Source organism: Corapipo altera, unplaced genomic scaffold, assembly GCF_003945725.1.
Source record: "Corapipo altera isolate COAL_440 unplaced genomic scaffold, ASM394572v1 0, whole genome shotgun sequence".
Taxonomy (NCBI): domain Eukaryota; kingdom Metazoa; phylum Chordata; class Aves; order Passeriformes; family Pipridae; genus Corapipo; species Corapipo altera.
In genome coordinates, this window is record NW_020884872.1 from 25660052 (window position 1) to 25682900 (window position 22849).

A 22849-nucleotide genomic window follows, 5' to 3' on the forward strand; every position below is an offset into this window, starting at 1 on the left:
TTTCTACTTTTTTTTCTTTTTGATTGGTAGAAAATGAGCTTTGGTTACTCTTTGTTGATGTTAAGACTCTTCTTTTCTTAAGAAAACTGTGGAGCTTGTTGAAGTCCACAAGGGTGAAAGGACTGGCTAAGGGAGAAATTGAGATACTATTTTGGAAACCTTTAAGGGGTTTGTGGGTTGCTGAGTGTGTTTGCTACCATTTTTTCACACTTTTCCCATGTGGGGGGCCTGGGTGGGTTGCACAGCTTGCTGCAGTGTGCATACCTTGGCTACAAAAATTCCAAATCATAAGTCAAAATCAAAACTGCCTTGATAAATAAGAAGACAGTGGCATTTTTTTCCCATCAGTTATGTGGGTTTTACTGTTTTCAAGTGTAACCTCGCAATAATGTGGGCCAGATTTATGCAGTGCAAGGACTTAAGGTTGATGGCCAATTCTGAAGAATTTGGCTATAATTGATAATTTAAAATGACAAATAACTGATATGATCTCATAACTAGATTTTTTTAAAACTCATTTGGAGCTACAAATAATCTTCTGCTACTGAAATATTTTAATTAACTTGTCCAAACCTACCCTAAATTATTATTTTTGAGATGTGATAAAACGAATAATTTTTCTCTTAATTTTGCCACAGATCAAAACTAGGTTTCTCTTCTCATCTCTTCTCTCTGTCCTGTGTGCTCTTTAGGGATTTTTGGGAATGACGATTTCTGCAGACTTTTATTTTCCTTTCCTTCCTTTTTAATGAAGTTTTGCAGGCTTTATCTGTGTTTGTCAGTGTTACAGGAGTATCTGATGTTTTTGTTGGAACGGGTTCTCCCACAACTTTTGACCTGAAAGATTTTCTGCTTCCCGATTATCTTGTTCATCTGGAAAAAAAATGATTCTGTGTACTTCAAGAACCATAAATAGGGTTTCCTACTGGTGACAAAGCTTTATATTTTGACTATAAATATAGTTGTGAGTGTGTCACAACGCTTACTTTGTTGTAATGGTCTCTTTTGGTTTTACTTACTTTTTGAAGTAATGTTCTTATTAATGTAATGTTTTAGAATACTTAATAAAACTGTTTTTCCTTTCCTGAGTCAAATTCCTGTGCTGCTTTTATCATGTGTTTCTGTTCTTATTACTTACTGTTGGATTCTCCTTTCTTCTGCCTCTAAACTCCACAGCCTTTTTTTTATTTTCCCTCCTTTACTTGCTCCTTTAATCCCACTGCTGATATAAAAATAGATCTTATCTTCTTCATTTTTCTGAATTTTAGTCCTACCTTCTGTCTAACTTCAGCAGTGATTTGGTTTCCATCCTTAATCACAGTTTTCAGTTCTTATCAGACTGCAATTCCCATCTCTGAATTTTGAACATCACTGCAGACACCTTCAGCCCCAAGCCATGAGTCCTCTTTTCCTCACCCCAGTGCTACCTGAATAGCAGCATCCCTCTGCAGACACTGCTGTACTGAGTATCGCTGCAGTTTGTGACATTAAAAAGGCCACTTCCATTTCTCTGTTGGTGTTGCAGCTGTGGGCAGTCAGAGCTGTCACTAAATACTGCAGGATAAAGTGTGTTACTACTAACTCCTGTGTGATTAAACTCAACCCGAAGACAGGTCCAGTTTTTGTGTCTCTGTGAAACAAGAAACCTTGATAAATCCTGCAGCACAGCCAAGGAGAGGCCTATGATTAAATACTTATGGGAGAGCTTGTTTAGAAAGGACATGTAAACAAAAAAATATAAACTGATTAAAATTCAGTTCTCAGAACACCAGAAAGATATAATGTTTTAATTAGAAATTGAAGCAGATGTGTGACAACTGTGTTCAGTGGCCAGGCTTCTATCACGGTTTTGGGGAAAGCTCCTAGGTGTAGTCATGAGTTCACAGAAGTACCATCCTTGATAGGGTGTTACACTGCCTTAAAAATTACTGATGTGTTCTTTTTCTATTTGTTTTACTTTTCAGATACCTGGTGTAAGGGATGTGTAATCTTCAGAACTTTGACATTTAGTTTTGTCTTGAGTGCAAAGTGTACTTTCAATATGGAATTTTTCAGCAGCTTTCCTTTGTTTTTTCCCAACATTATCTTTTTCAAAGGTATCACAGAGTTCAACCTTTTAATTGAACAGCATCCTTTCCTTTTTAGTGCTCCAGAAACTGTTGTTATTACCAGCATGCTTGTTTTCAATGAAAAGTGTGTCTTTCTTCATGATTGGCAGTTTTTATTGCCTTTTTTTAGAGCGGTTTCAAAGTGGGTTAGTTTTGTTGCTGTGTGAATATTTAACTAGCTGCTTAGTGTAATGGATTTATGCAAACACATGTGTTTGTGTGTGCATATATGTATTATGTGTGTATAAACTAATTTTAATCCTTGAAATCCTTTGATGTAAACCAGACAGAATTGGAAATTTTGAATGCTTGATGACTTCAAAAAGAATTAAACCTTTTTTGCATTCATTCTTTGGAAAAAAACATCAAGAAGGATTAAAAGGAGAAAATGAATAGGGCTTTTAAATAGTTTAGTGTGATAAACTAGATGCCAATAGATTGTGCATCAAATTGCTCAACATCTTCAAAACTCCACACAATTATAAGTTCTGCAGTTACAGGTGTGAGTTAGGTGTATTTTGCTAGGGGTTTTTTTGAGAAAGTATACATTTAGATTATGCTAAAGATGATCCTATAAGGGTAGCTTTTGTCATGCTGAATTGCACAAAGTGCCACATAATTTTATTGGTGTGCTTTTTTGCTAAGTACCACACCCCTGAAGGAAAAATATGTTTAATAATTGTATTTCAGTGTTGAACTTACCAAAGTTTAATATTCTTTACCACAAATGTTGCCACCCTCATGCTGCACACTTGCACATGCTTTATAAAGCAGATACAGTGTCTTGTATATTTAAACCACAGTCATAGCTTCCTTCTCTGGGTTCATAACACTAGGATGACACAGTCTTTTACCCTCAATTGACTTTGCATGCATCTTCAACAGCTTCTCCCACAACATTTTCCTCTGCGCTGCCGGCTGGAGCCTGTCATTCACAGCCCATGCTGAGGTGGGAGGGAGAGCTTAACCTGAGTGCAGAGCGTGAGTGGAGTTGAAATTAATTTCTTTGCATTTATAAATATATACACTTATGCCCACACATTTCGTTCCAGAGAGCTGTTGCTCCTTCGTGTTTTAATAGAGCTTAATTTTGCACTAAAATCTTTTTGCTGACATGTGTGCCCACATAGCACAATTTTCCCCTCTGTTTGTATTTCAAGCTGGATCATGAAGGCTAGGGAATGGTTTTGTGCTTCAACGCCTTTATTCTTTCTTGCTGCTGTTCTCTGAAGTGCACACCTAGGAAATCTGGTATTATCACCATGGGGCAAATGTTTCACCATGCACACACCCCAAAATAGAGTGCTAAAATAAAAACGCATTCGGTTACTGGCTGGAACCCTCTTTTCCCGGGAGAGTGTTTCACAGGAGCCCAGTCCAGATTTCTATGGAGAATGGAACTGCTACGAAGAAAATCACCTTTTCCTTAAACACCCCTTAGCTAAGCATCTGAGGCCAGTTTCCTCAGAGACACTTTGTGTGGGCTTCTGTCCCCCCAGCAGTCAGAGCAGGTTCTGAGTCTGCTCTACAGCACAGGCTGAGCTCTCTGTACGTACCATTTCTTCACGTGTGTTGTTAAGTCTAAGATCACTCTGGTCCCTAAAAGTGGGAGGTGAAGGTGCATCTGGCTGGTTAATATTAAAGGACAGTGGGATAGAAACATACATTCCTTCAATTTGGTGCTGTTAGCCACAGTCATTGTTACATCTTGATTGGTCCAGGAAAAACACATCACTGGAAGTGTTCAGGGCCAGGTTGGATGGAGCTCTGAGCAACCTAGTTGAAAGGTGTCCCTGTCCACGGCAGAGGGATTGGAACTAGATGGTTTTTAAGGTCCCTTCCCAACCAATTCTATGATTCTAAAACATATGTAACTATGGTTTTTGGAGATCTGAACGTGAGGAAGGAGGAAGCTAAGTGGAAGCCTGGAGGATAACTGTTCCATGTATCTGTTGCACTAGTCTGAGAAATCTGAAGGCAGAAGTTTGTTGAAGAGTGGTTGTCCACATTACATACAACAAGTGGGCTCTGAAACAGGCAGTGTTGATTAATACAAGGGTTTATACTTCCCCTCTGCCTTGACAATGAGAACAAGCACAGCCAACATGCTATAGGTCATTCTTTCTCCTCTTCTATGCTCATGGGGGTTTTTGGTTGTTTTTTCTGGTTTGGTTTGGTTTTTTAAGGAAGTAGCCAGCTTGCTAAAATATCAGATTCCTGTGGCTTGTTGAATGGGTCTAGGTTGGGGTGATGCCTATCTTGAGAAGGGTGTAGTTCCTCTCTCGCTCAGTTTTAATCTCTGGAGGAAGGCTATAAAACTTCCTCCCTACATGTTTGGAAAGCACTCTCATGCCTGCTTTATCATCATTTATTATCAATCAGATAACAAGAGTTACATTTTCCTCATGCAGGCGACAGCAAAATCCTGGCACTATCCAAGCATATTACAGAGGGCTCTCAAATGTTTGATACCAGCTTGGTGCTGTTAAGTAAGCAGTTAATATCACACAAGTGTGTGTACTTACATATGGTGTATGGATTTCTAGCTGCTCTGAGACTGTTCTTTCTGGAGCCATGTTGTAGCACAGGAGCTAGAAATAAAATTGTGATCTTTGTCTGAGAGCTACAGGTCATGATACTGATCTAGGAGCCTTCACCTCCACCCGGCTGGTTAGGCGACAGTCCAGGGAAGGCAGGAGTACGGGCTTATAGCTGAGACATAGATCCTGTTTCTGACATTGCAACAGATGCTGTTACCTGATCCAAGAGAGGTCACTTGCTCCATCTCAGCTTTCACATGTGTGAGAATTTACATGACTTCTGGGAGCGGTGTGAAGACTCATTCACTAATTTTGAACTCTTTGCAAAATCCAGTATACTAATGACATGTACAATACTGAACAGTTAAGTATAACATTTCTAAGGAGTGTTACTTCTTTTAAATCTATCTTATGTAAAAACATCTGATATTGCTTAGGAAACCCTTGTGGTTTGATATAGTATAAAATGTCATGGCCTCCAAACTGAAATTGAATTGAATAGCAGAATTGAAAAAAAATTACTTTGATTATATTCTTCTGGTTACATTTTAATGTCATGCACTGAATAGAGCTGCTTATATAGATGGTAGATTTATTATAATACATCTGACTGATGTGGTATTATTAACAGTTCCTGCCCCATGGCAGATGAGTGATGAGAACACAGATGTGGGACACTTCAGAAAATAACTTCTAGTGTGGTCTGTGGGTGACCTGGGTTTGTTTGGGTTTGTTTTTATGGGATTGGTTGATGACTGGGGGTGCTGAAGCAGAAACAGAGCTTTTTCCATCTGCAAATGGGATTTTGTGAACAGATGTAACCATCAATTCAAGCTTTTTATCCTCACTGTCCTCTTTCCTTGACCTTTCCTGTTGGGTAAGGGCTCTTATAACACTGTAAAGTGAAAAAAACCCAATCCATTTGTTTTCATGTGGTTGTTGCTATCACTCATGCTCATTGGTTCATTCTTTGTATTAGTGAGTCTGGATAACTAATCTCAAGTGTATTAATTAACAGGTAGTCTGTCACTGGACAATGACTTTAAAGGATCAAGTAAAGCAAGACAGCCCAGCATTCATGTCTGAAAGATCATATGGAATACTTTTGTTCTAGTTGGTTTTGTAATTTGTTACCTTATTTCCCATTGTCTTATGAATAAGATTTCAAAATACTTCAACTTGCAAAGTCACATTAGTAGAATACATGTCTTTTTGGCAGCTCCTGCTGCTTTAGGTAGGCTTTTTTATAGGGAACAGGTGCTTGATGAGTTTCCCATCAAGGAAAACAACCTGGTTTGGTTCCACCAAAGACATGTCAGTGAGAATTCCCTAACAAACAGGAAAAACTGAATATATTTCTGGGGAGCTTTCTAGCCAAAGGTTTGTTGGAAAAAGGACATCTGCCCCTTGGGCTGTTGATTTCCCTGTGCGTAGGGGTGGGTGGTGGAAATATATGATAATGATAGATTTACTGGACAATTTTTGTTAAAACTAGGACTTTTAAAGGGAGGGGTTTTGACAAGGCACAGTTAGGATTAATTTTTTAATACATTCTTACTCTGATAACATTTGAACAGGGCATGTGTTCATATTTAAAGCAAACAGCTGGCATATAATGCATGCCAGCACTTTATGCAGGAAGACAAGAAGTGGTAACCAGCAGCCAGCAAGCCCTTTGGAGACCTCTGAGCCTGCTGACAGGCACACTTGCTCTGCATGTAATTTGAAGAAAGGCATTGTGCCCCCGGTGGCTTGGCTTTGAGTGAAAGATGGAGTTTTGTGCTCTCATTTTGCACTGAAGACGAGCTCACAGATAAATAGGTCACTGTCCGCGGAACTGTTTTGCACTAAATCGATTAGAAGCAACATGACCTTAAGCCTGATCTCCTTGCTCTACAGAGATATTGCTGAATTGTGGCTTCTTCTGAAGAAAAGCACAGGTGTGTCTAGTATTTCAAATTTTCTTAGTTACTTGATTGCAGGTCAGGCAGGAACTTTGCCAGATAACATTATCCTACTGAGGAGAATGGGATGTGTTTTCGTACGAAGGCAAAAGTTCTGTTCTGCTTGTGTACATTCATGTATAAATATAATTTATTGTTACATGGGTGTGTTCTCTGTCCTTGTGTAAATTTGCAGTATATCCTTTTATTTGCAGATGTATTTCTTGGTACAGCAGATGTATCCAGTAAATCTGTTCCTGTATTTTACACGGAAGGTACTTTGTTCACTCACACCATGATTATGGTGATCAGAACTGCTACTAAAGCTTACATGGAGAATTTGCTGTTGCAGAGAGCTGTCCTGCTGTTCCTGGTGTACAGTGTGTTTTAATTTTCAATTCATTGCATTTTGTGTGAATATCAGATGCATAATTTCTCCTGATCCCTGTTGGAGGTAGGGAAAAAGCATAGTTTCTTTTACAGGATACAATTTGTCATCCCCTAGTTGTTAGTATAGGAGGGTTAATCTAAAATGCATTATTTCTTGGATTCCTTCAATAAGAGCTTTCTATAGAAGTGTTGTTTCTGTTAAGACGTAATTAAATAGTGAAGATATTATTTGCTGTTAATAGTGCAGCTACAGTCCGTTGCAAACTGAAAGCGCGTTTTGTGGAACAGGGACAAGCAAAAATTGCTTCCTTATTCTGGTGCCTGAATCCACATTGCCAATTCTGTTTTCTGCTTTTGGTATGCATGACTATTGCAGAGGAGGACAGAGAAAGAGCACTGAGCCCATGGACTGGTGTCTAACCTTCCAGTGTTGTTGCTATTGAAATGTCAGATTTAAATGAAACAGGTATGTAAAGGGTGGGTCTTCTAAATGAAGGGTGGATGTTCTTACTAATCTTTAATTAGTATTACTAATTAACAACATGCTAGTCTGAGTGTTCTGCTTCTCAAGTAGCGCTCGATGCTACTAGGGGTAATACTAAAAGGCATGCTGCTTAGGAGGAATGAATGAAAGGTTTAAGGAAGGTGAAGATAACCATATGGAAAGGGTGGAGGGATTAATCAGTCTGAGTAACTTTTGTTCTTTATGGGCATCATCATCTGTCCTGAGAGGGGAGGGGTTGATTTAGGAAACCACTGATTATTCTATCGCAGAGTGAATGTCTGTTTTAAACTGCAAAACCAGGGAGTGATTTGTGTCAAATCATAATGATGCATATGTAACCATGCCAGGACTACTTGTGTAAATTGCTATTTTTAAAATAGAGTGTTTTAATTTGTATTTGATTACTGAGAAATAAGTGAGTGGGGCTGCTTTTACCAGCAACTGCCAAGGCTTGATTTTCATCTATTGACTGCCACCAATTCTTGTGGACATGTTCAGTGTGCCAGAGATCACTCCTTTCTGGAGAATTGTTGAAAGATTTTGTGCTCAAAGTGGGCAAAAGGGTTGTCCTGTTCCCTGGCACTGTTCTTTCCTCTTCTTCTTGAGCACTGCATAAGATTTTTTTTTTGTACCTACAGTTGGTAGAGGGGAGAGGTCTCAGATACCCATCTTTCCATTGTCAACTCTCTGAAAAATTCCAAGGAAAACAATATCTCCTTGGAGAAATCTTTTCTCAGTTTGTGTCCAGGAGTGAGGATAGAGGGATGGCAAAAAGGATGTACAAACTGAAAAGAGAGAATGGGTCTGGAATATAGGCACAGGACTTGAGTCTCTGTTTTGCTTAAAGACTGTGTAGGTAATTGTGAACAGTGTTGGTTCTGGTTTTCAGCATCCAAATGCAGTTGTAAGCACCTCTTGTCTTGTAGGTACAATACAGGACTAAAAAGTCTCTAACACATTCTGGCTGTTGCACAAGTGGGGTGTGGGAGCCAGCACTGCCTATCTGTGACCATGGATCCCCAGGAGTTAACAGGCAGTCTCCAAGGGACAGGATCTTATGGAGGATCTGTCGTGGAGGTTCTGCTGGATTTTGTTGTCAGTAGGAAAGAGGATGACTTGGAGTCCTAGTAGGGATCTTCTATGTGTGCTTGTAATTAAAGGGAGTTCTTAAAATCTGGCTGTCACAGCCTTATTTGCAATGAAGATGGATGCCTTTCATCTGCTGGAGTCAAGTGCAGCACATGCAAGTTGCATGTTAGGGAACGAAGGTTGCAGTGGATGAATCGTCATGTCATTTGCTACATCTTGGTGTTAAGAACAAGCTTTATCTGAAAGGAGGAAAGCAAGGCAGGTCAGTACTGTGCTTGTTTGCCCACAAGACAGGTATGATGTGATATTTTCAGAGCTATAGAACTGCAGCAGGAGAGGGATCTGCTACTAGGTGATAGTTTTGCGTCCTGAGAACCTGTTAGTTGTTAACATGGGACCCTTCTGGTGGGTTCTGAACAGTTCTCAAGAAATAAATTATTGGCTGGAGTTGTTTTTTAGAAAGCAGAACTAGGGATATTTCCCCTTTCGCTTGGAAAAGCTATTGCCTTAGCCATTTTTTTATTTTACTTTTGTTTTTCAGAAAATTGATATACCATGTAATATGTAGTTGTAGACAGACTTTATTAGCCTGAGTTTCAGCAAATGTGTCAACATAACTAAATTTTACGCTATATTCTATATTCATTTTTGAAGTCAACATATTGAATTATTATGCAATTTAGTTTGTATGTGATCATTTGTTGTAAGGCCATGATATCTATGCTGGAAATTTCTATTTTCTTTCCAGGATTGTGAGGTAGGCCTAGGGACTTCTCACTAGGGAATTCCTTCAGCATTACAGGAAAATTTAGGTTGGAAGGGACCTCTGGATGCCACTTAGTTCCCACTCTGGCTCCAAGCAAGTTTAAAGCTAAGAAGGTTTCTCAGAAACTTGTCCGAGTGTTGTATATCTCCAAGGGGAGATCACTCAGCCTGATGGGGCAGCCTGTTGTAGTGCTTGGCTCTTCTCATGGTCTATTTTTTTTACGTGTATTCAGCTGGAATTTACAATGTTGAACTGTCTGACTGTTGCCTCTCATCCCTTTGCTGTGCAGTTTCAGTAAAGACATTCACTCCTTTCTAATAAGTGTTAGTGTCCTTTAAAAACTAAAATGAACACTCTAAACTTGTATAGAGCACCTCAGTGATGTCATTGAAACCTAGTGCTCACTGGCACCTAGGCACAAGTATTTTAAAAGTAAACCACTATCTTAAAACTGATAATGTGACTTTTTTTGTTCATTTGTTTTTTTAAGCCTGCCTTCAGTGTCTAAGGAGCAGGCTGTCCAGTGAGGTCAAATGGGACTCCAGATGAGAACCCACCACTGGGGAAGTTCAAGGTCAAAGTTTGCACTTCAGCCTCTTTACTGCACATGATGTATGAGAGGTTCAAAATGAAGGAGCCGTATGTTTTTTTTCCTCAACTACTTTTATAGATGCTGTGTCTCAGGCACTTCTCTAAGCATCAGATATTCAGAACTTTTTTCATTTACCTTGCTTTTCTCTGCAAAATGCAGCCCTACTGCATTTCTGTTTTGTGCAAAAGACTCAAAGCCTTTGAAAATGGAAAAGCAGTCATTCATATTGCCTTTTGAAGACCTTGTCTTTTATAAACGTTCATTCTACAAAGTCTGTGGAATTGCAGCAAACTAAGTTCAGCTTCACTGTACTTAGCCTTGTTTCTTGCTTTATGCTTAGTTAGGTGAGAGAAATTATGTAGGTCATCTAATTCAGAGTAAGTGATGTATTTATTAACTTCTCAGTTTGAACATGACAGGTTTTGTTGGTTTTAAGTTCTGAGCAAGGATTTCACATATCACTCGAGGCAATTGATGGACCACAGTTTCTCTTAACAAAGAGCAAATTGTTACCTTTTTAATATGTATCTACTTTGTACTTTGCACACACAGAATATGGAAGTTTTTGTTGTTGTTTCAGGAATCTGAAGTAGTTTCCCTGTATGCACAAAAGGGCAGATTTTTTAGGAGAAAACTATCAATCTTTGGACTTGAAATTCTAGCAAAACAGCCTCTCAAATTAGAGGTAACATCCAGTTAGACTGTAACACTTAGAGAAGTTTTTTTTGTTGCAGATGAGACACTGAAGTAAGTTCAAGAAATTATATCTTCATTGATTTGGTTTGCACAGTTTCCATCAAAAATAGCTTTTTGCTAACAAGTGCAGAGCTTTATTTAGGAGACCTTGATTAATCATTACAGATGTGTCAAATTCTCAGATTGGATAATGAATAGAGGCTTCATTTGAGACCTAAAAGAGGTGAAAATGGGGGTCTATAAAGCAAAGGAGTGGGGGCTCCTTTCAAACTTCTTGCACACTGCCTGCAAAACACTGCATGTGAGCAGCAAAGCTCGCTGTATTGCACTAAAGGATTCTTTACTGCCCACGCAAAATACTGAACCATGTCCATGTCCTGCCTCTGTGCTACATGAAACAGTTAATACTGGCAGTAGTTTAGAAAGACATGATGGGTTTCATGTTTTTAGTGGCATTAGGCAGTAAGCCACAGTGCTTCAAGGGCTGCTTCATTAACAATTCTGTCGTCTGTGTGGTAAGTGGAGTAGCCAGTTTGGTTATGAACTCAGCAACCTCTTCTTTCTAAGTCACCTGTAGTAAGAGTCGAAAATACTGGGAAATTTAGTAGCAGCTGCAAGTGAATGTCTTAGCTGAAAACTAGTACACAACTCTAAATAAGCCACTTAGTGAACACTTAGCCCTTCCTTCTCTCTCACACCCGTGAAGTGCTTTGCATCCCGTCTCAAAATATAAGTTTATAAATGTACAGTTACATGAAAAACTGTGCTTGAGTCAGAGTACCATAAAATATATTGTTAGAAGTGATTATAGCCCTTCTCTATGTCGTTGAAATGATAAAATTCAGGAAAAATCTTTTTATGAGAGCCTGCAGTGACAGGACAAGAAGTGCCAGTTCTACACTGAAAGAGGGCAGGTTTAGCTTGGGCATAAAGAGAAAATGTTTTTCTACATTGAGGATGGTGAGGCACTGGAACAGGTTACCCAGAAAAGTTGTGAAAGGCCCATCCCTGGAAATGTTCAAGGCTAGGTTGGATGGGGTTTTGAGCAACATGATCTAGTGGAGGGTTGGAACTAGATGGTCTTTGTAGGTCTCTTCCAACCCAACCCTTTCTGTGACAACCTGACAATTGTTAGCACTGCTATAATTTATCTCTAGAATAGATGTGTATAATAAGCAATTAGATTTTACCACTTTGCTGTTTTATTAAAGTGTTTGGTTTTTTCAAATAAAGAGTAAAACACTCATTGTTTAAAATCTTATCTTGCTTCCAAAAGAGCACACAAAAATAGCATTCTGTTTAATAGTATTGCCAGGTATTCCTGCAGCTGCTCCTGTGCATGTTGACTTTTCAGTTAAAGCTTTGGGACCCGCTTTGAGATACATTACTTTTCTGCAGAGGAGGAGTTGAAAGCAGGTAATTTTGATGGAGACAAATCTTTGGATTGGTTGCTTGAAAATATATCCACTTTAACTTCTGTGTTTAAGCTGAGTGATTGCATCACTAGTTTTTAAGGCTTGCTGAAGATGAATTCTTTAATTTACATGTGGCTCTTCTATTCAGAGTGGATCTTTCCATTTTCTGTATTAGTAAGGCTTCCTCTTCTTTGCAAGGCTTTAGTACTTAGAAACCAAAATTCCTGTAATAATTTTCTCAGAGCATTCAATCTCATTAAATGCAGCTGGCAAAATCTAACCTTTTTGTTATTTCATGGAGACTTGCTTGCTAAAGTACCAAGTGAGACACATCTGGGTCATTTGCCTTCTTATCGCTTAAGTGCTGGCTAGGGGAACATTCTCTGCTGTTCAGTCTTTATCTGATATTTCTCCGTTAAAAAAAAAATCTTTGCTTTTTGCAAAATCTGCTGCTTGTAGGTGACTAAGTACATCTAATGCTGTAGAAATATTTTTATACCATACACTCAGCATGATTTGCAGTATTAAGGAGTTAATAATGCTGCATTTTTGGCAATATTTAAGCAATATTCTTAGCAGTCTGAAACTATTCTGTAATAACAGAAAAGGGTTTCCCAGCAGGCTTGGCTTTCTTCAGGACATCCTGGAAAAAAGATGAGAGCAATATTGTTGTTTGCCATACACCAGGTTAATTTATATGTTTGGGTAGTAAGTACATCTGACAGTGTCACTGCACTTTATCTCTAAGGCCTTTTGGTGGCTAATAAAAATTTATTGTATAATATGGCTCTGTGGCATGATTCTAAGTTCCTCTTCCTTCTCATTTTGGGAAGGGAGTAATTATTATCACTTACTATAGCACAAAGAATGTCTCTCTTGCCAAAACAGACTAGGTGCACTTAAGCACATATGGACCCAAAGCATGGCAAAAAAGATTAAATGCTGTACCTGGTAGCACTTTCAGATTTCTTGCAAAATTGCAGCAACACCATCACCACTCCCACTCCTTCCTTTTATCTTACTTTAAGTTTTCTTCAAGAACAAAGAAATACTATGTCTTGTTGTTGATCCCTAGATTGGCTTCCTAATTATTACATCATTTTCTTCTAGTTACAGATTAGCTAGTGTTTAATCACTCTTGGAAGCCGTATTCAAACTTGAAGCTGATCCCTGACAAGCTGTGGGACTACAGAGTCCATGTGTCAAGTAGGTGTGACTGATGAAGCAGAGGAGGAAGAAGCTGAAGTATTTGGCAGTCATCATATCCTGTGAATACATCTATTATATATGAAATAGAGGGCATTGTATTTCCTCTGATGTTTGTGCTTTGAGGTGATATTATTTAGGCAAAATAAGACAAAGAGCTTGGTTGCCTTTTATAATAGGGGAGGTGTAAGAAGAAAGAGAAAAACAGGTACATACTTCGACATGCATGATAAGTGGTCTCCAAAAATTCTAGATAAGAGTTTGAAAGAAACCAACATCTTGGTTAACTCTCAGTGTGCTTTTGAGCAGGTCATAATTTGAGTCAAGAAAATGGGAACTGTTACACCTTCTGTCATCTCGTGCCAGGCCAGCAACTGTGCATTTGCTGTACACCTCAAAATGTTTTTTTTGAAGAAAGATCCGTTATTAATCTCCCTATCTGAAACCAAACCATCATCCTCACAGTTTTGTTCATTATCCTGTGCCAAATCTCTAACTCTGTGATCTCAAGGAAGAAACAGGTGGATATTTTTTCTTTAATTGTGATTACAGTAAGCAGAAATTGCCTGTGTAAAGCACGGGGTTTGACAGGCATCTGTATAATACAAACATGTTGAGGTTTGGTTTTTGTTATTTAATCCTTGACAAGTTTCTGCCCCATATTTAAATTCTGTAATTGCAGCCTTTTCGGACTAATTTACATGTCTTCTAAGTAGTAGTTGTGTTCTTCAGGTGTGATTAACAAAGCAGAGTTATCAAGTTTCATTTCAGTGAAATAATTTAAAGAAAAAGTATCTCAACTTGAGGATCTGTTTTATGTACTAGGGCTCATAAGAGGAAATTGTCTTCTCTGACTAGAAGAGGAAATGGAAGATGTAACTTGACTGTAGGCTGTAAAGCTTTTACAAGTAAAATTCTTACATAACTATATAATGTAAAAGGTTTATTGGACACTCAATGCCAAATGAAGCTTTGGAGCACTAGATTGTTCTATATCTATTTGTGCTAACAACTGGGATGCTGATGGAGAAAAAGAATTTTCTGCTTGCTTGGGATATCTTAGCTCACCAGAAACAAACAAGTTGCAAGAACACTGTTTTGCCTGAGTGATAACTTCCTTCACAACTACACTTCAGCAGAGAACAGTGTTTTGCATGCAAACTCCAGAAGTTTAATCACTCACTTTTCCTGGACCCTCCTTTTGATGACAGTGTAGTCAAATGAAATCGAAATGAACTCTTTCTGAAGGCATTTTGAACTGGTGAGGTTTCAAATCTTAGTTTATGAACACTTGTATAAATTCCCGTCATCAGCCCTGTGTGGCTAAAAATAGCACAAGGACCTGAGGAGCTCAGTCTGCAGGGGTTGTGCCTGAGCACACCTAGCACAGAGCTTGCAGGCATTGTCACTGATCAGCAGCAATTTTTAAAATTCAGTTTTAAAGTTGGAAATCTCGTTTGGCATCTTGACTGGCTTATTAGTTTTACATGGCTTAGTGTGGAAGAGGGTTATCTGCACCAGCTTTGCTGCTCTGGCCCTTCCTCCTTTGAGGGCTACACAAAGGAGCTAACTGTTAGTGATGGTGGTCAGGGCACAGAGATGAAGAGGAAAGAATGAGGAAATGAAAGGTTTGCCTTGGGGCTGAGGGAGATGAAGGGACTGCTCTGAAAGTCATTATCTTGCATTTATAATTACCAGATGGGAGGGTGGTTAAAGAAGAGATTTTTCAAATTAAGATCCCCTTTATAAAACTCTCTGAGTGAGTAGGCTGTTCCAGAGGAGAAGCAAAACAAAACTGTTTGAGAAAAATACATTTCTTCAGTTTAAGGCATGAATTTCATAGAGAAGCCATAGACATGTTTTCATGAAAATCTTGCTGACTCAGCTAGAAAGAGGAGGAGGAGAAGGAAAAATTATTTGCAGTTTGCTTTCTGATGTGCTACTGGAATCTGTGCTGAAAGATGTAACTGTGTCCGGATGTATACAAGTAGGTTGCCTTTCAAGATGGTATAAGGTAATGGCCATAGAATTTCCTGCAGAACTACTTAAAGGGTGGTGTAATTCCAGCTGGCACACTGGGAATTAGATTAAACCGTTACAGGAGGCTCACAAGTCATGTCCAGAGTCTTCCTTCTGTGCCATGCAGGTACAGTCAGTTTAGACTCCCCTCCAGCACTGTCTTCTGTGAAAATGGGTTTGCTTTGGCGTGTCAGACAAACTCCAAATGATGATGAGTTTCAGTTTGATCGGAAAAGAAAGAGGAGCCTTTTACCAATAAGGGAAATTCTTGACTTGAGTGACATTGATCGTTTCCTCAGATCCAGGTTTCTTCAGGGCTTACAGGCACTAGGTAATTCAAGCACAAGTTATCTTTGTGCCCTCATGCTTAAATCTGTCATCCTGCTTCATTTGAAATGCAGTCAGGTGCCTCTGATGGGATGGGGTCAGGCCCCTCTAAGCCACCATCCTCTATCATGGAGACAGAACTATTAAAGCAATATTTAAAATTGAATTAAAAGATTATATATCTGTAAGATTGAGGTTCACATTTTTAGAGAGACTTTTTTGTAATAAGAACCATATATTTAACTGATTCCTTTATGTTAGTAAGATGACACTCCTGTTCTGTCTTACACTCATAATTCAAATACTAAATAATGTGGGTTTTTTAAAGAACCTCTAGTTGTCGACTTAGAAAAAAAAATCTTTGGGCATTACCAGCTATTATATGTGTTTATTTAGAAAAAAACAGTGATAATAAAAAAGCAGTAGTAACTTTAGAAAACCTTATTTTCCTCTTCATTACCACACACAATACCAGATGCACTATAAATCCTGGGGGCTTTCTTTTAAGCAAGCTAGCCTGGCAAGCTCTTTAAATGAGCTCCTCAAGAAAGACTGGATGTTCTGGCATGATTTGATATGAGCAACTTTTTTCAGCTATGGATTTTGGATACAGTAAAACAGGCAGACTCTTAAGTCTGCTTTGAAAAAAATACGTAAAGCAGTAAAGATAGAACAGGGAAAATAATGGACTGTGCGAATCTTAATCCATCCAAGTGGAAGTGGAGTTTGATCCTATAAAAATTTCTTGGAAAACAGGGAACAGATTTTCAGTAATTCTGTATTTTAATGTGCACTTAATTAACTCTACAAAAATGGAAATTTTCCCTAAAGAATGTAGCAGGTGGCAAGTTCTCTATTTAAAGAATACTTCCAAGAAATTATTTTCCCCAAAGGCTACTACTGTAAGGAGCATGTGCCCTCACAGTCTGTTTAGTATGTGTGCCTTTTGTTGCCTTATCCAGTTAAAGAAATAGCATATTCAAGTAATGATGGACAGCCTTAAAGTAAAATCAGATTAAACCCCAAACAAACTGTGATGAGCTCTCTTTTCTAGAGGAAAGCTAAATGTGAAGGAAATGATGCAGAACAATGAGTTTTTACAATAGCATCTTCTCTGAAGGAAAACAAGGTATTTAAAAGGGATTTATGGCTAAATCTACAGGCAGTGATACTGGGTTCAAGTGTATCCAGTTGAGCTGCTGGATGTGGCCTGTTTGGCAATTCCAAGAGCTGCATTTTCTTGCTCTTTTTTTGCCTTCCCCCCCGCCTTTTTTTTTTTCCTTTTTTTTTTTTTTTGGGGGGGGGCTGCTATTTTCAATCGCAGTTGTTTCAAATTATTGAAAATCAGCTCTGATCTTAATGCATACTTAGCTTTTAGAAGTATGTTGTGAAACTGAATCAGGAAGAGCAAGATGAGATGTGTTTTGCTGGAGGAGAGCACAGCAGGAAGGGATTCTGGAGGTTTGCTGTCTGTAAACAGTCACATTGTGCTGCTCCTCCAGTTGCAAACAGACAGGCTCCTAAATTTGAGTCAAAACTGAGTTTAAAACCAGGAGAAGGAAAATACTATCTTTTCAGTGAAGCATTATTTGACCACAAGGTTATGGGGCTTACCTGAGTGGGTTGCAAAAGCTGCTTTTCCTATCAGAGGGAACACTGGGGCAATCAAATCTAGACTCCATCTTCCACATGGCACAAGTCAGGATTGCAGTGGGATTGATCACATGGATACATGAGGAAATAGTGATCAATATGTATCTGGAAAACATAGAGTTTCTCTTCCTTAAGAATGTTTTGCCTGCTTGAATATTGTGTGTCATATATGTACTTACTTAAGCAAAATACAACTATTTTATTACATGCTTAGAGTACAATACTATACAATAATAAAAATTATTTCTGCCTATGACTTTAGGCAGGATGACATATTGCAGAGTGATTACATTATTTTCTCTTTTCCCAACTTCTACCAAAATATAGGCATTGATCCTGTAGTAGTTTATATTCAGGTAAATGGGTCCACCTGCAGGCGTTGGTTTGCAGAATCAGTTTCTTAAACACTGCTGCAGAAGAGTTCCTTATATTATAAAGCATGGACAACAAAAAGAAAATTGGAATTCTTTTTTCTTTGTGGGACTGGGTTGTTTCTCTTCTGGGAATTACTTGGCCGTCTGAGATTGGACTTAAGAAAGATCTGTGTTCAGTGTTCTCATCAAAACGTTAAGATGATGACATAACTGAACGTCTGGATGAAATATGTCTTGCCAGTTAAACATATCCACTTATGGATTTGACAGCATGGTATGCAGAGGTCTTCTGATCAGGCAGCAGTTCACCGGATGCAGAAAAATAGCCCTGATCAGTGTGTGACCTTGAAAGTGGTCATGGTCTTCCTCTGCCTGACTGGACGACAGAAAACAGAGAAGTTCTGTTTCATAGTATAAGTTGTTGCTTATCTGAAAGAAGTAACTGAAAGTGGCTTTTTTGCTGTTCTCAAATAATTGCAGTTCTCAGAATTTTATATATATGAGAATCACTTATAGAAGTAAGTGTCTGCTCACAGTCTACCATTTGAAAGATCTCAATGAAAACAAGTCCCTTCCTTGAGGGTCAGAGCTCTACTTCAGCTTGTATTTCAATGCAGATGACACTTATCCTTACATCAGTTTTAGGTTTTACTTACTTTTCCTGTGCATATTAACAGCTTTGAGTGTCAGATTGGAGACTATTGTAATGGCATTTCAATGTACATTAAAAACCAAAATTTCAATGCCAATACAATGTCAGATTAAAAGAAATGTTGAAAACCGAATAATGAAAAAGCTGTGTTATCTCTTTACTACTTTTCAATGAGGCTAAAAATGTAGAATAATTATTTTTTAGGAATTGCAAAAGAGTAAAACTTTTTGTTTCCTTGTAAAAAAATGACATAGTTTAATGAATGAGGCAACTCTTGTCATGCAATCTTTACTGCGATCAGCAAAACTCAGGTTTCTACTTGACCTCTGGAAATATGCTGTGGGAAATGCTGCTGCTTAAACACTGTGGCAGAAAACTAAGGATCGGGAAAGCAGTATGGTTGTCATTAAGCTGAAGTGCAAGGGCTGAGATAAAAGCTTTTTAGTGTTGAGGCAGAATGTGTGTGTGTTTTCAATGTGAGGATGTGCTTTCAAGCCTGTTCTACCTATCTTATTTAAAGCTGTTTTCTTGGGGTATTTGAACACTAGACAACAGGCTAGAGGGATCATAAGTTTCTTGGTTTTGCATGAGATGAGAAGATTTTAATAAAAATTGAATTTTATGTGTAAACCCCTCACTGTTTAAAGTCATTCCTGAGGAATAATAGCTCTACAGTGTTTGATTCACTGACAGTCCTGTATTGCTTAGGAATGTCAGTAAATCTACATTACTCTTTTATCAGTATGCTGTTCAAAGTGCTTGTCTTTGGCAAACGCTTAAAAGAATCCAAAGATTTTCGCATATTTTTCAAAACTTGGACAGTTTTCTGGGTGTTCGTGTTCTAGGAGTGATTATTTTTTAATGTCTGCTGTGAAATTTTGAAATTTTACATAAAATGACTTTGCAATGCAAATTTTTTTTTCTCTCCACAGATGAAATCATGCATCAGGACATCATTCCCCTCTATGCTGCAGATATTCAAGACCAGTTAAAGAAACAGTTTGCTTATCTGTCAGGTAGGATTACAGTGTTCCCTCCTATTGACATTGCTTAGATGTACAGTTCAGCCTATTGTGCTTTCAGCCTCTGAGATCACTTATATAAGAAATTAATATTTAATGAGTAAATCAAAATGCAGACTATCAAGACTTGTCTTTTAAGGATTTATTAAGAGATTTTCTTAGAAGTATAATATAAATTTTCAAATTACAGTTAATTTTCCAGTTAACTGGAGATTGCAACGTGGATATGCTGGTGGTTGCTATGGTCTTGCAGTCCTCAGCTCACAGCCCCAGATGCTACTGGCTCTGCTATCATGTCTGATACTGAAGCCCAAGCTGACACCTTAGTCTTGGCCAAAGTGGTGGAGTGAGCACCACAACACCACGTTCCCCTGCAGCCTCAGTGTTGGGGTCAGACATGCGCAGCATCAGATTCTGGACAAGATTTTTGGCTTGATATTGCTAACTGCCTTCTGCAAAGGAACCTGCTTTTAGGTGTAAAGCCATGTTCCCACAGCACAAGGAGTCTTTGCCCCTGGATGACCTGTGCCAGGTAGGTGATGGGCGTCTGTGTTTGTGCCATGCAAGTGTTGATTGCTGAGCTTGGCCCATTTCCATGCTGAGACTGTGGCTGGCTGATACTGGGCAAAGGGAGATAGTGCCTTTGCTCACTGATCAGGCCTTTGATCAGGCTGTGTGGAAGGTGTCTGATGTGCTTCTGAGTTTGTTCTCCTGTCTTCCTGCCTGTCAAGCTCTGGCAGGTGTGCAGCAGCAAACTTGCTGGAGTTCCAGCCCTGCCCTACCGCCAAGACATAGAAAGTGGCTTTGCAGAGCCTCTCTGTATCCTTCATCAAAAAGGAGATTTACCTCTCTGGGCTGAAGCTGGACTCTGTAACTGTTCTCTCTCTCTTTGAATCCCTCCCTGCATCAAATCAAGAGGCACACAGTGATGAAGTAATGTACTGCTTTGCTTGGCAAAAGCTCGTTGAATCTTCTTGTACTTGTAATTAGCTATTAATTATGATTTATTCCTGCCACACAAACTAAACTAGGTGTGGGTCTGTGGTAGTGACTGTTTTCTATGGGGAGGTAAGAATATTTTGTTTATGGAGTTGGCTGTTCATGCTCCATTTGAGATGACAGTGTTTAATCTACCATTCTTCTCTGATGGTTTATCTTTTTGACTTCCAAGCTCTTCCTTCTTATCCAAGGGCAGAAAATGTCTTGTAATAGTGTTATGCAAGAATCAACCTATCTAGGAAACTGTAAATAGGGTTTATATTTGCCTCTCTAAAGTGAGGGGGAAAACTGGTGCCTACAGTAGATGAGTTGTTGAGTTCACAAATCCACAAGTGTCTTCAGCGCTCATTAAGTCTTCCATGCAGTGGAGCTTAGTAAGTTCCTCACTCTATTTTCTTCTATTTAATTCATACTCAGTCTATTAGAAGTCTGTTTTCGTTGCCTGAAATAGTAGGACAGCTGCATTGCTGTGCATTACATTCTCTGTTGTATTTTATTATTCTTGGGCAAGCTGACCATTAGGCATTTTCATTTCACTTTGGACTCCACTTCTTTTACCCTAATGTTCTCCTTCAGGACGCTGACAGTTAGTTCTTTGTGCTGTACCATATAGTGCTGTTACAGGTTCTGTGAATGAAAGAACAGAGACAATATTTTGATACTTGATTTATGTACGTTTTGCTTGTTGTTGCAGTTGTGCTTAGGAGTGTCTTTGCTCTAAGGCCACTTAAGACATTTAAAGTGTCTTAAGACATTTTAAGACATTCCCACAGAATGGAGCATTTTTGCTTTTTACTAAACTACCTTCAAAACAGAATCTTAGGACATGGCATAAAACTCATTCAAAATGAAAATCCATGGATTATGAATGCCTTTGGTGGATAGCATCTTTGCAGTTATTGGTGAATGTCTTAGATGCATTTCTGATTTTACTTGTTGGCTTTTCAACAGCAAGGCAACATGTACTTGAGAATTGCTTTAGTTTCTCTAATAGGATGTATCTGGGTCTCATGGGACACTTGCTTGAATGGTAAATGAAACCTAGTCTGCTTCTGTGCCTAAAGGCTGTAGCCCTTCCCAAGCTACTTTCTGTGTATTGTTCAAAGTCGAGGTCACTTCTTACTTTTGTCCCTCGTTCTCCTAGATTGTAATGGAAATGCTGCAGCGACATCCAAATTAGACTTGAAATGAAACAAATTAAAGCAAAAACTTATGTTAATGCTTCAGTTTGTCAGTAAATACAGCAAAGTGCAATGAAATCAAGGTGCTAGCTAACTCCTGCAGACTAGCTTTCTCAGTTGTGAGTATGCAGTCATGTGTTCAGCTTAATGCTAATGGAGGGGTGGGCTGTGGGTGAGGTTTATATTCAGTCATTCACACAGCAAATTTATAAACCACGAAGTTAATATTTTACCTCAGACACAGCTGTTTACTTTTCACCTTGGAGTTTTTTCATTCTGTGGAACAAGGTCCTTATCTCTGCCAGAATTGTTACTCTCTTTTGTTGTTTTGCTTATTAAGTGTCCTCGCTATATGGTTCGTTGTTTCACCTCTCTCACCATTTTATTCCTTTAGTTACTACTTGTGCAACCACTTTTTCTTCTGCATTGAAAAGGGTCTTCTGCCTTTTTTGTTTGTTTGTTTTTGGATTTTATCCCATGAAGGACATTATAAGGTCCACTTAAAAGTCACTGGAAAATGTATTCCTTATGTATTCAGTACAGTCTTTCATTCACATTTTATACTTTCTTTCATAAGTTTTTTTTTTTTCTCTTTCCATGACTGGAAAGTTGCTGGGTGACTTTCATACCCACCCAGCCTTTTGTCTATCTGCCATTGCAGTGTGCAGGTGTATTAAACTAAATGTGGATGAAGAGCATGCAGACAGGTGTGTATGTTGATATGCATCTTAAATCATTCAAGCTATGTGATGTGCAAATGAGAGACTCTTGGCCGCCAGAAGTGCTGAACCAGTTATTTCAGCTCACTTCCCTTTGAATGCCTCTTTATGCATTGAACAACTTCAAAGTATTTCAATTAAAGGAAATAGAAATATGATTTCATACTATTTGCATTTTTGTTTATTGATTCCTAATTGTTCTTTCTGCCTTTGAAAAAGTTAGCATTGGTACTAGCTTTCAAAATGCTTATATCTTTGGCTTATATACATATGTATATTTGCTATTCTAAACACTAAGGTTCTCACTCTCTGTAACTTTATTTACTTCACTGTGTTCTTGCTCTTCTCCGTGGAAATGATCTGTCAATACCTCACTGGTCAAACTGTTTCCATTGAAGTAGCTGCAGGTGCTGAGTCTGTAAAATTATATCTGAGAATTTCTGAGTTGATCCTGTACCACATACATTGCAACAGTTATGTAAAAATATCAGCTTGATTTTTGTTGATGATGTAATTAGACAGTATCTGTGTTATGTATGGACAGTGGAAGAGGTAGAGCTTAGCAGTTTTTCCCTTGCATGGGTGTAAGGTTAACTGTTGTTTTATATTCACTGTGCTAAACCCACTGTGGAGATTATATTAAAAAAAATAGT

At 38.6% G+C, this 22849-nt stretch overlaps 1 protein-coding gene across 10 annotated transcripts in view; it reads left to right on the forward strand.

The window, feature by feature from the left end:
* The window catches only part of MCF2L (MCF.2 cell line derived transforming sequence like), a 159209-nt gene that overhangs the window by 73245 nt on the left and 63115 nt on the right, over nucleotides 1–22849 (forward strand). For 9 of the 10 annotated variants that reach the window (XM_027640237.1, XM_027640265.1, XM_027640287.1 and 6 more), the window contains one exon: nucleotides 19208–19291. In XM_027640237.1, coding sequence (XP_027496038.1) covers nucleotides 19208–19291 — 84 coding nt within the window. Of the gene's footprint in view, nucleotides 1–7429; nucleotides 7448–19207; nucleotides 19292–22849 lie in introns of those variants that run through there. The other variant, XM_027640295.1, reaches the window with a different exon arrangement.